Here is a 12,928-nt window from a genome sequence, read left to right on the forward strand (position 1 = left end):
TATCTGATTAAACTGAATTACTAATATGGAAACTTAATGTTCCTCTGTGAGAAACTTCAATTTGAGTTTTTTAATCTTCTCCACAGCTCAGCTTCAAGTTGTTCTTAGTAAATATAATCATTGTTTTTGTCTCTGTATGTGAATATCTTTCATTTTTTAAAATAAAAACTCTTTAAAATCCTCTTTTAAATATCAAAATGTAAATAATTCAGCATCAACAAAGACACACACACCAGCATCATGATATACAACATATTCCTTTATTATTGTTACTGATAAATCTGTCACTCTCTCATTCTGAAAATAAAAAGAACATGAAAAGAAAAAGGAGAACGACACCTGTTTATGTACAGATCAGCTTCTATAGTCTCTAACGTTTCACTGTACACGTTAAAGGACAAATAAACTCATTTACAGACAAACCGGACCCGTCAGGTCCAGGTCTCGGTCTGAAGGTTCAGATCCAGTTTTGGCCACTGAAGACAATGAAGTCTGATAAATGTGACACAGCTCAGCTGCCGACGTCACCACTGGCTAGTGTTAGTGTGGAGGAGGAAGTGACGTCAAACATCTGCTCACTGCTTCCTGCTTTGATTTCTTATCAAACTGTGAGACGATTCATGAGGTTAGATTATTGGAGAAGTGACCGAGTCGTTCAGGTTCCAGTTACTTTAGCTGAGAATAAAATGGTATTTTTCTGCTTTCTGAGGCATAACACAGAGGAACCAGACTCCATTACAAATCGTCACAAATCTGATTCTGTTTGTTTCCTGGATCTTTTCGGTCACGGATCTCAGGCTGAACCAGGAAGTGATTCTCTCGCAGACTGTTGTTTGAGCAGTTTGTTGCTGTTTATGTTTGTTGTGCGATAAATGTCCAAATGTGACGAGTTCCTTCAGCGAAGAAGCAGCAAATTTAGCAGCAGCTGGGCAGAGGGTTTGTTCTTTAGTCTGTCCACAGTGAACTGGGTGAGTTTTAACCCAGAAGAACCCAGAGACTCAGGACTCTCTGACTCTTCCTTATAAAGTTTTATCATTGACTCTTAACTAAAGCAGGGTACACACCACAAGATAATCAGTCCTGATCAGAGTCCTCAGGTCTGATTATCTGATGGTTATAAAGATGATCTTATCAGATTCTCCTGTAGTGTGAGGTGTGTTCAGACTGATCTTACCCTCCCTGATCTGCTCTGAAGACGATCCTGATCCTGAAATCCAGTTGTGTGTGTGTGTGTGAGCTGAGCACGCTCTCTGTGGATTGTCACTTGGAATGGAACAACAGCCAACCAGGAAGCTGCTGAGACGTGGTCGTCGGCCATGTTTGTTTCCTCTGACGTGGTCAGATGTGGAGTTGTGAGAGTCCAGACTCTGGTTGTTGGTGGTGAGTGTGTTAGTGTGTGGTGTGGCTGTGTTGGTCTTCTCTCTGCACATCACACACTATAAGAACACAACTGTGACAATCTAACATGATCTGTCAGATTTTAAATCTTGTAGTGTGTGCCAGATTTGACGAGTGAGTGAATTTGTTGACTCCTCCTGACTCATGTGACCACTAAGTTAATTTGTAGAAAGCTAGATTTATTGTTTCTGTTCTTACAAAGAACAAATAGATCTGGGTTCTTATGGGTTAAAACAAATCTTTCCCTGTTTTATTTAATTATAGTTTAGTGTTGAAGTGAATCAGCTCAGAGAGGAGGATTATGGGTAACTGCAGATGAGTTTTAGTGTGTAATGTGGACGAGGGAAACTGAGCTTCTGGAAAAGTTAAAGAGACGTTTTACACATTTTAAAGTTCATCTGACTCTGACATCTGAGACAGAAAAGTAGAAGAGATTCATCTGTTTTCTATTGTTCAGATGTTTCTTCTACAGTGTTTTTAAAAGTCTGGACGTCACATGACTCCGTCAGACAAGCGGTTTCCTGTTGAAGAAGAACGAAAATTTTAAAAATATCTTTAAAGTGTCTTCAACCAGACTCCATTCATTTTTTACATAATTTTACACGAGAGCTGAGGCTACAACCTCCGACTCTGAGTTTTTATGCGTCACACAAATAAAGTTTGTTCTTTCGGCTCCAGCTAGAGGTCAGTAAACGCCTCACTGACCTTCACTCTGCAGTTAAAATTTCCCTTTACAGTCTTACACCCTCTCCACCAGGTTAATAAATAGATCTGCTTTAATACCTAAAAACTGTACAAATATCTGTTCACCCTTTTTACACGGTTTTAAATTGAGAAGAGAAGCAGTTTCCCATGATGCAACAGCTGCATGTCTGAGATGATCATTTGGTAAAAAGCAAAATAATAATAATAAAAGTGTGAGAGGTGAATCGTGTTCACATACGTCTAACAACACCAGCAGAAACCCCGAAAAATCAACGTCACTTCTTCAAGTAAAACAGAGAATAAAAAAAATATCTACCTGTTTCTGTCACCAAACACAAAGATCATTTAAAAAACTAGTAATTGCTCCAAATAATAACAATAATAATCATCAGAATAATAATAATTACACAAAATACAGTATTTTCAGGCAGTCAGCATATAAAGCAAATGTACAAATCTGGAGGAGAGCCTGTGGAACTAAACAGACGTCACTTTAAGAGTTATTATTGTTATTTTACAACAGGACGAGCTAATTAGCATTAGCGACAACATCTGTCAGGGTTTAGTAGGAAGCATCTCGTCGTCTGGGTTCGATCTTTTGGCTTCAGTTTGGTGTTTTTAAAACGGTAATAAATACTCGATGTGAAGAAAGAAAAGAGTTTGTCTCAGAAACACACACAAGAAAAAGCAGCAGGTTTTTAAATCGTCACCACAAAGTTCATCAAAACAAACCGAGTCTGAGGAAACTCAACCAAACTGTTTCACAACCGCACGAGGAGAAAAAAACAACTATAGTTCACACCTGAAATCTTCCAGATGTTTTCGTGTGAGTGTCACATGACAGCAGGTGTGTTTACAGGTGGAACGACACGTCACACACACACACTGAAGAGTTTCATCTCAACGCAAAGACAACACACACACCTGTTTCCACTGTGGTTTAAACCAGGAGCTCAGGGAAACAAATGGAGTTCATTTAATCACTACAGAAACAAATGTGGATTCATCCGCCGCTGAAAATAGTCCACAACACATGTTTTATTGATTTCCTCTTGTTTGTTTGAGCAGCTGTTTTAGGAAAATGACTGAGTCTTATTTAAAGATGTTGAGGAGTTTTTACAGAGTTATATCTTCAGTTTGAACCAATGATCAGAGACGAACGACACACTGAGATGTTATTAAACATCGGTCGTATGATTTTTCACTTCCTGTCAAATCACAGCTCAATAATCTCAGTTTATAAACATAAAATCAACAGTTTTAACCTTCAGTATTTTAGATAAAGCAGCTCGCAGCTCGAAACTGAACATCAGAAGCCTCTCATGTGTCACTGACCTTCATTTATATTCTTCAACATGTAGAAAGACGTTGGAGATTTAGTTTTTGTTGCTCTGGTCTTTCACTAGTAAAAAGCGTATATTATTTTGAAAAGAAACTCTTCAGGTGTTTGTGATCTGACCTGCCGTCTCATGACCTTTGACCTCTGACCTCCTCCTCCTCCTTCAGGCTTTAGGCACAACTGACAGGAAGTAATAAAAACACATCAACTCAAAGTGAAAGCAGAGATGCACCAGGCGCTGTTGAGGTGAGTTCTGACCGTGAGGAGGAGAACTGGATCCGTCTTCACCTTCAACACCTAAAAGAATCAATGTTCTGAAGAAAAAAGGCACATTATCATGACGAACGTTTCAAAGCAACACCGACAGACACAGGCTGTTCACTGAGACGGGTGGAGTTTGGATCTTTGCCTCCTGAAGAGAAAAGAGAAATGAAAGATTCCAGCTTCTGTTAAATGTACCGACGGCTCCTGCTTTTACTCCCTGCCTCTCATCCAGAGGTGCGTTTGTTTCTGGACCCAGACCAGCCGGAGTCCAGGAGGTGGGCGGGCGGGGATGAATATTCGACGAATCTGGGTCACCTCTCCATCCAGACTCAGAGGTGGAAACAAACTCCACCTTCCTCCTCCATCATCACGCCGTCTCCTCTCCACTCGTCCTCGAAGCTCCACCGTCACTCAGTCGGGTTCAGGTCATACGAAGACCTTGGCGAGCGCGTCGGCCCCGGCGCTGCCGATGTAGCACTTGGTGGGGTGGAACGCCACGTCGTGGATCGACTCCTCAAACTTCTTGCGGTGGGCGGTGAACTCCTGGATGCACGTTTTACTCTCCATGTTCCACAGACGGATGGAGCAGTCGTGACCTGGGAGGGAGGAGAGAGACGATGAGGACGAGGAGGGAGGGAAGTTTAGTCCTGATGTTACTGCAGGAGAAGATCTGAGAGATCATTTACCGACTTCTCAGACAACGAATCTCGATACAGAGCTCACGGTTTGATACATCTGATAAATTTAATGAAGAAAGAATGAAAACAAACTAAGATCTAAGAGTTCTGATCCTTTGACCTCTGACAGTCTGAGTGATGAGTTTATTCACGATGAAAAATCAACCTCCTTTCCAAAAAAAAAGTCCCTGCTTTTTTGTTTCGCAATATTCATCATGACAAAAAACAACTCGAAAAAATAAATCGACGTGTGAATTAATCGTGAAAAGGCCTTTAGTGTAAACTACAAAATAAAATCTCTTGATGCCATAAAACCCAGTTTCTCACAGTGTTTTGCTGATTGTAACTAAGTCTCTGAAGATCTGAGAAGGAGTCTCCGTCACTCTGGTCTGGATGAGACTGGTCCTCATGAACAGGTTCAGAGATCAATATGTAATATTTCTGATCAATAAAAGAGTCAGGTGGATGAACTTACTTCCAGACATGAGGTACAGTCCGTTTGGATCCACAGCGAGACTGGTGACAGAGTCCAGGTGAGCGACCATGGAGTGGATCAGTTTACCTTCACATTCATGAGACACAACAGTTTATGAGTTAATGTTTAACAAGGATCAGTCAACATGAATCTGTGGTCTGAGTCCTGGTCTGAGTCCTGGTCTGTACCTGTGTTGTTGTCGAAGAACTGGATGTGCCGGTCCTCCTGAGCTGTGATGGTGATTGGCAGCGTCGGGTGACTCAGCACTTTGTTGATCTTACAGGGAGCCTCTGTGAGGGGGCGGAGGAGAGAAGAACAACATGAACATCCAACATCTACAATCTACAGACGGAGAGGAAACCAGTTTCTAAACTGTCAGAGTCGATCGATGTGATCGGAAAAACCTGATTCCTCTGTTTCCAAAAAACACATCACTGTTCCAACTGGTCATTTCATTTAGCTCTGAGCTCTTCTACAAAAGCCTTTCTTCTTAGAAAGTTAGTGAGAGTTTGAAAGAGCGTGAGTAGAAACACAACGAGGCTGTAAAGGTGGACTGGTGAGTAGATGGGTTTTCATGTTAACGTCCCCGACAACCTCTGTAGTCTCATTTAGACACTCGTTAGCAACCGCCTTTTTTAAGACACGTAAAAGCTTCAAACATCAGGAGTGGGGGATTTACTGACCCATTTTATGTCGGAGAATCAAACCTGAAAATGTCTTGAGCTTGTGTTAAAACCACAGACCTTATTTCAGACATTTAACCAGAAACACACTGACTCTGGGACGAGGGAACAGGAAGAGCTAACATGCTAACATGCTAACTGACTCCCTGGTTTTAGGACTCTGGGATCAGAGCTGAGATGGTTTGAATCTTTTTTCTGGGTTTTATTGACAATATGCAAAACATGTGATATCACCATTGTTTAAGTTAAATTTATTCATCTGTCTGATTTTTATCCTCCTGTTTGTTTCTATTTCATATTTATTAATGTCTCTTTTTTATACCACCTTTCACTTCTTTTCTATCTCGTTTTAATTCCTTTATGTCTCATGTAAAGACACTAGTGCTAAACAGAAAATACAGGACAGTCAGAACTCTTCATTAAAAACTACCGACTCAGACATTTCTCAGATTGAATCAAACAGGTGCTGAACTTTCCCTCCAGGAGTCCGTGGATGTTGATCTGTTTGGGGTTTGCGATCAGATTTACCTGGTGGTCCGGCGGAGTCCAGCTTCAGGACGAGCTGCTGCGTCTCCATGTTGAAGAGTCCGATGTGTCCAGTGGTGAACGACGTCACCATGTGAGCCGGCTCGCTGCTCACCAGGTCCACGGAGGTCGGCACGCCGAGCTCTGACGGGACAGACGACAGGTTCAGGTTAACCTTGGTTTACTGATCGTAAACCTGGACTTTAGGAAACTTTAACGGGAATTTAATCAATCCAGGAAATAAACAGCAGACGAATCAGGAAGTAAAATACGTTTCTCACCTCCTCTCTCGTTGAACACGGCGAGGGATGGCGAGGTGTCAGCGGCGTTCCACAGCCGGACCGTCCCGTCAGCTGAGCAGGAGAGGAGGCGGTGATGGGCCGAGCTGTAGACTAGACCCCACACCGAGTCTGAGTGTCCGCACAGCGCCCCCCGCAGGACTGACGGCTCTGCAGACAGAAGAAGTGGAGGAGTCACAGTTACAGTCTCTGCAGCATCATGTCTGTAAACCTATAAACCAGACCGGAACGTACCATATGAGTCGTAGGGGTCGATGTTGGGGTTGGGGGTGTTCCAGCTCTGGATGGTCCCATCCACCCCCCCACTGAAGCACTGCTCACCGCTGGAGCTCATGGTGACGCACAGCACGGCTCCACTACACAGAACAGGATGTTATTAACAAACCCAAACAACCAAACGTCTGTCCTTACAGACTGTCTGTCTGTCACATACGATTTCAAGACTCACTCCTCATAAATGGGAGGGTTAAGGTGAAATGATGATGATTGAACTTGAAGGATTAGTCTCAGAGTCAGATCCTTTTTGTTTAACCAGAAACATTTCTATATATCATTACCAGACTCCATTGAGAAAAACAGGGAGGCAGTGGTATTCCAGCAGCTCCCAGTAAAATTCCTGTTTTTGTCAGTCTGGTAGAGATATATAGAGATGTTTCTGGTTAAACAAAAAGGATCTGACCCTTTAATAAAAAGCTTCCAGAGTAATCCTTGAATTTCCTTTTAGGAAGGTCTGTAAAGAACAGAAGCAGGTAAACAGGATCTCACCTGTGGGCTCTGAAGGTGTAGATGGGCTCGACGTCTAAAGCAGCACACCTGGAGGATTAAAGAACAGTTTGTATTAACATCATCAGAGGAAACAGGAGGTTTTAAACATCTAATATGATCATGGTTCTGATAACGAGTCTCACTTCTTGGCGGGCGCCGTTTTCTGGAGGTTCCACAGTTTGAGGGTGTGGTCCTCGGAGGCGGTGACCAGGACCGGCTCCACCGGGTGGAAGGCCAGACTCCGGACCGAGTCAAAGTGGCTCCGCAGAGTGAACTTTGGGTTCCAGGTCTTCCTCAGGGCGTCTTTGTTATTAGTGATCTGAGGAAGGACGTTAAAACCTGCCTGGTGACTCATCATCAATCAGAAACAGACAGTAAACGACTGAACTTCCCGTCTGTTTGACTCACGTCGTACGCCAGGCTGTCGGCCTCGTTGGCGACCGTCAGTCCGGCCAGTTCTCCCAGTCCCAGCTCGTTGGAAACCGCCTCGTCCACCCGGCCCAGGATGAACGACTTCCCGGACGACGGCAGGAACGTCATCGCCTCTGCAGGGAGAAGACAGCGTGTTAGGACGTCTTCTACTGATCTTTACCAACCTCCACCTCTGTGTCTGATCGACGGACCGGGCAGGTTACCATCGTCTGGGCGTCCCACTTCGTGCTCGTTGAGTCTGGGTACGCTGGGGCGGGAGGGGGGGGTCACAGGAGGCTGCATGGAGGGAAGCTCCTCGGCGTCCCGGAGGTTAGCCAGCATGTCCTGAAGCTTAGACCGGTTTGGTCCTGGAGGAGCAGGAGGAGGAGGAAAAGATAAAAGACAAGGACAGAAATCAGAAACATGGAGGCGGGGGAGGAATGAGGAGAGAATGGGTTTGAGACAGAGATGAAAAACAGACATTAGTAAAGTGAAAGCAAAGGAAGTCTCATGGGTTCAAACTGTTTTTAAAGAGAGAATAAAATCTGGATGGAAACAGCAGAAAGATGGAAATAAACCAGCAGTAGCTCTGAGAAGAATCCGACAGAAACGATGAAGGAAAATAAAACCAGAGAAACAAAGTGACGGTAAACGACAGAAACAAGAAGAGCTGAAGATGAAATGAACCGTTCAGGATTTATCAACACGACACGTAAAGACATGAAGAAACAAACAGGGATGTTCAGGCTGCACTGACACTGTTACTACAAACTTCCACGACTGTGACATTAAGTCAAGAAGTGAAGCTAATGACTGCATCTCTGGTGGTGATAAATGGATTTAACCTCCACACTAATGCTCCAAGAAAAAAAGGTGCAGAGATTCAGGACATCAACAGGAAGGTAAAAAAGAACAAGATAAAACTGTGGAAAGAATGAAAGAAAGAGCAAATGAGCAAAAGATCGTAAGCAGGAACAGAAAAGAGCAAAGCTGTTTTTAAAGAGGACAAACAAAAAAAGACTCAGAGACGAGGGGAGTTCACCCTGGTTCAACCAACACTAAACCTCTGAGGAACCGACAGGAGGAGAGATTATAAGGTGGATACGTTAAGATAACAGGCTGTATATATGAATATACATGAAGGACCGATGATTAGAATTTTTTTTTTTGCATAAACTTTGAGATTTCAGCTTCGTATCAGCTGGTCTCAGAGCAGTTTCTCCACCTACACTCAGACTGTAAATATTCAAGCTAACAGACTTCTACCTCCAGACAGAGCGACTGAAACGTGTCTGAATATTTAAAACTGCTATTGAATGTCTGGGCATGTTCACTTTTTGCACGGCTGCTTGTGCTTCTACAACATTTATCATCTGAAAGTCTGAAAGAGAAAACTGGAATAATCCAACAGGCAAACGTCCACGTCAATGGACGTCCACTAAAGTTCTTGTTTTTGACTCAGATTGTTAATCTAAGTGTCTGACAACATGACGACAGGATCTTTAAATAAAAGGTTGTTGTATCCTGTCACCTCCGACAGACTGAGAGGAGAAGTAGCAGAGTGAGAAACTAACACAAAGTGGATCCAAAATAATAAAAAAAAGAAAAATAAAGGAGTAGAAGAAGGGAGTGAGGATGAAGCACGGGCCTGGTACAGGACTTACTCTTCACCCCCTTCTTGCCCTTGCGTTCCTTCCTGTACTGCTCCTTGAGCTGGGCTATCAGTCCCTGGTCCACGTCCCAAGCCAGTTCACCCAGAGGAGACTGCTCTTCCTTCTCTACAGGCCGGCAGGAGGAGGAGGAGGAGGGGGAGGAGGAGGAGGGAGGTGGGGTAGAAACCTGTTGTAAGTGTCTGGATGAACTAAAGTACCAATCCACCAACTCTGACAAACCTACTGAGGCAGACGGGATGAGGAGGAAGGATGTTTAAAGGGAAATTTCTTCTTCTCTTGTAGTTTTGGCCTCAGCTTGACTCCATTAAAAAGTTTAATGCTCAGCTTCATTTCCATTTCCAAACAGAAGGTTAACTCAGGCCAAAACTACAAAAATAAAACAAAAAAAGAATGAAATTTCCTTTAACTTTCAGCCTTTCTAAGAAACAATTATCTGAGTGGGAGTGAAGTATACATTTGTTTAGTGCACTCTGCTAATAAATACCACAGAAAGACAAATGTAAACATGTAAAATATCTACACTGAGTTCTCCATGAAGGTTTTTTGACAACAGAGAGAAACATGAGGAACATCAACACGTCAGGGTCAGGAAGAGAATTTACCTCAAATTCTCTTCTCATGTCAAACAAACATGAAACACAAACATGAGTCACAAAAAAGTCTGAGATTCAAGACATGATGGTAAATAAAAGCTGGAATCCGAATGACAGTAGAATAAACTTTCTCTGCAGCTCTGGAAGTGAAACGTTAACGCAGGAGAGAACCATTTCACAGTGAAGCTTTTCACAGGAACAATCATATGAAGCTGAGACAGACGAACATTTTAAAATCTCTGCAGTAACAACAGATTCTGTAAAATCCATCAGGGTTACAGAGCTCAGATCAAATACTGAAGTTAAACCATAACAAAGATGCATGGTGTCGTTGATGTAAAACACCCGAGAGCAGCTCAAGTATACGTATCATCTGCAGTTTAAATCCAACGTGCGCCACCTACAGGCAAAAAGAGGAACAGCTGTTTATATTTGTTATTGCTGGACTTCCAGGTGCCACTGTTGTATTCTGTTTATTGTATTTACTCCAAAATGTTTAATTAAAGAGCCGATAAAAATCTAAATCTGTGGGAAAAAAAGACTTGGTGCTGTACCACCCATTGCCTGCAGGTGGCACCAGTGTTAAACACGCAGCAGCTGTTATGTCCTGTGCCTGCAGGAGGCGACGTTGAAACGTTTTCATCTGCAGGTTTAAACTGCTTCTGCTGCTGTTCCCCTCCTGTCCTGTAGGTGGCATATGTTGGCAGGATTGTGTTGCACCAGTTATTGTGTTAAATAAGTAATAGCTCATAACTACTGACTTTGTTAAAATTAGTGACTAACAAACGTAGGTTGCACTTCAAAACATCTGCATAAATATATTTTGAATAAATATATTAAACTTTGCTAATTGTAAAATGTTTAAATATGTAAATGAAGGAGACTTTTATAGCATTTTTTTTATCCGCCTACATGTGTTTCAGAGTTAAAAATAAGTGAATAATATCTGATTATGCTAATGTAATTTGGTCAATAAGTTTACTATGTTAGGTCTGAAAATGTCTGAAATCTTACCGTAAAGACTACATCAGCCAGACATGAGCTAGCTAATGTGACTCCCCCTTGTGGTGAATCAGAGGTAATAGCACTAATCAGTGTCAAAGAGATTTTAAAATAAAAAATGTAGCTTTTAGATCAGCTCAAGGGTTTTATATCCTGAAACGATGGTAAAAATAAAACATGTCTGCAGATGGGAAACATGCAGAGAGGACTGTGGAGGATCGAGCTCGACTGACGGCTGCCATGATAACGGCGAGCTCCTGACAGCCTGGGGCGAGAGATGCGTTGGGTCGAGGAGGCAGCGTGGGTTCAAGAAGAAAAGGCTTCAGAATCAGAAATGACAAATCTGTTTCATAACAGAGCGGCACACAGCCAAACACTGAGACTGTTTTTAACTGTCCTTTGTTTTGTGTCTGCGTTCAGCTGGTTTTATTATCACTGTCTGAGAAGGAGAGATGAGGAGGAACAACAGCAACAACAGATACCTGCTTCATAGCTCCGAATAAACAGATAATGAGAGAAAACTACAAAGAAAAAAAAGCTAAATTCTTCCTTTTAACGGCTTGAAAACTGAGTGTGTGGTGAGGCCTGCAGCTCTGAGTCAGCACTCCTTTACAACTATCTGGACTGTGAAGTGTTGAATCACGAACTGCGTGGGGAAGCTTTTTGTCATTGGCCAAATGACACTGAGTGTGTTGCTAAGTAACAGTAGAAACGGGGGGGTGATTTTGTGTAAAGTGCGGGGGCAGCCAGGTCACCAGCTGGGAACTTTTATTTTGTAAAGAGAGTTTTATAAATAGAGAGGAAATGTGTTGGTGCAGGAGCGGCCCTGTGCCGTCATTAATGAACCCACCTGTTTTCATTTGTTTCACTGCGTTTAGCTTTGTTTTATTCTAACGTCACAGTCATTACTGGCAGAACGTCACAGAGATATTTATGTAGATTTATAATGTGCATGTATGCAACCTCTGTGGTTTTTCATGTTTCTGTCCATTAACTGTATTCATCTAACATTACTCTGTCTCGTTGGTGCACTGAAGTAAACTGAGTTTTTTTTATTTCTAAAATAAGAATCTAATGAATTTCCTTTTCAGCTGAATTATATCTGTAGCACCAAATATCAAAAACTAGTTTTTGACAGGGGTGCAATGAACATCTAGAATGGTAACAAACTAAGATCTTACAGTTCTTATTTATTCCTTCTTGGTGTAAACTGCAAGAATAAAATCTCTTGCTGCCACAAAACTGTTTTCACTATTGTAACTAAATTCCAGTTAAAATGTAAAAATCTCTCAGTTACTCTTTTATTCTGCATAACAAAGGTTTGGCCCCTGAGACTTTGGTTTAAAAAGTGTTGGTTGTCTTATATGTTAAGACAATACAATTACATTTCACAACAGATGTGCCTCTTCAACTGAGCGAGAACCAAAGTAACTGTGGTCTTTCACACTATGGGTTGTTTGGAGCCTTATTATGTCGTAAAGCTAGCGAGTGTTCAGCGTCACAATGCATATCGTCATGTTTTCCGAATCACAATGCATCGTTACAACCCTAGAACCTCTCTTTGGTTTCATGAACTGTAAAGCTAAAGTCAACGTGGACATCTACAATCCCACAACAACTGGGCAAAATCCACCTGATGAAGATTAGGTAATATGAATGAAAGCTCCAGAATAGCTACTAAATGGACCTTTATGTGAGATATCGCGTTCACAAGGCCAAAATTGCATCACACTGACCTTGATCTTTGACGATAAAATCTATTCAGTTTATCTTTGAGTCCAAGTGAATATTTGTACAAAATTTCAAGAAATGGCCTCAAGGTGTTACTGAGATACAGTGACATGAAACCATGATGCCTTCGACCACAGCTGTTGCACGGAGGCATAAAAAGCATTTGTAAAAATTAAAACAGAATATTTTGGCATTTAGAAACTTTTCAATCAATATCCAACCCTAGAACATTATTTCAAGTTGTCGTTAATGGACTGAAACAGGCAATAAGTTTGACCTGAGGTTCCACAAAGCGCTATATTAGGTTCTCTTATTTTTTTACTTTGGTTTTTTTTTTTACTTGTTATTTTACGTGGGTCAGATAACGTGTAAGATCAGCTGAATCTGA

General features: G+C 42.0%; 1 protein-coding gene across 2 annotated transcripts in view; it reads right to left on the reverse strand.

Annotated features, from left to right (window-relative positions):
- Nucleotides 1-241: 241 nt before the first annotated feature.
- strn (striatin, calmodulin binding protein) overlaps nt 242-12,928 on the reverse strand; it is a 42,319-nt gene continuing 29,632 nt past the window's right edge. Inside the window, exons 8-18 of one of the 2 annotated variants that reach the window (XM_018684824.2) lie at nt 9,206-9,319; nt 7,766-7,909; nt 7,539-7,675; nt 7,274-7,449; nt 7,131-7,178; nt 6,600-6,721; nt 6,348-6,515; nt 6,070-6,210; nt 5,047-5,148; nt 4,859-4,945; nt 242-4,302 (exon numbers count right to left, since the gene is read on the reverse strand). In XM_018684824.2, the coding sequence (XP_018540340.1) occupies nt 4,133-4,302; nt 4,859-4,945; nt 5,047-5,148; nt 6,070-6,210; nt 6,348-6,515; nt 6,600-6,721; nt 7,131-7,178; nt 7,274-7,449; nt 7,539-7,675; nt 7,766-7,909; nt 9,206-9,319 (1,409 nt within the window). In that variant the 3' untranslated portion in view covers nt 242-4,132. The remainder of the gene's footprint in view (nt 4,303-4,858; nt 4,946-5,046; nt 5,149-6,069; nt 6,211-6,347; nt 6,516-6,599; nt 6,722-7,130; nt 7,179-7,273; nt 7,450-7,538; nt 7,676-7,765; nt 7,910-9,205; nt 9,320-12,928) is intronic. The other variant, XM_018684825.2, reaches the window with a different exon arrangement.

Source organism: Lates calcarifer, linkage group LG5, assembly GCF_001640805.2.
Source record: "Lates calcarifer isolate ASB-BC8 linkage group LG5, TLL_Latcal_v3, whole genome shotgun sequence".
NCBI classification, from domain to species: domain Eukaryota; kingdom Metazoa; phylum Chordata; class Actinopteri; family Centropomidae; genus Lates; species Lates calcarifer.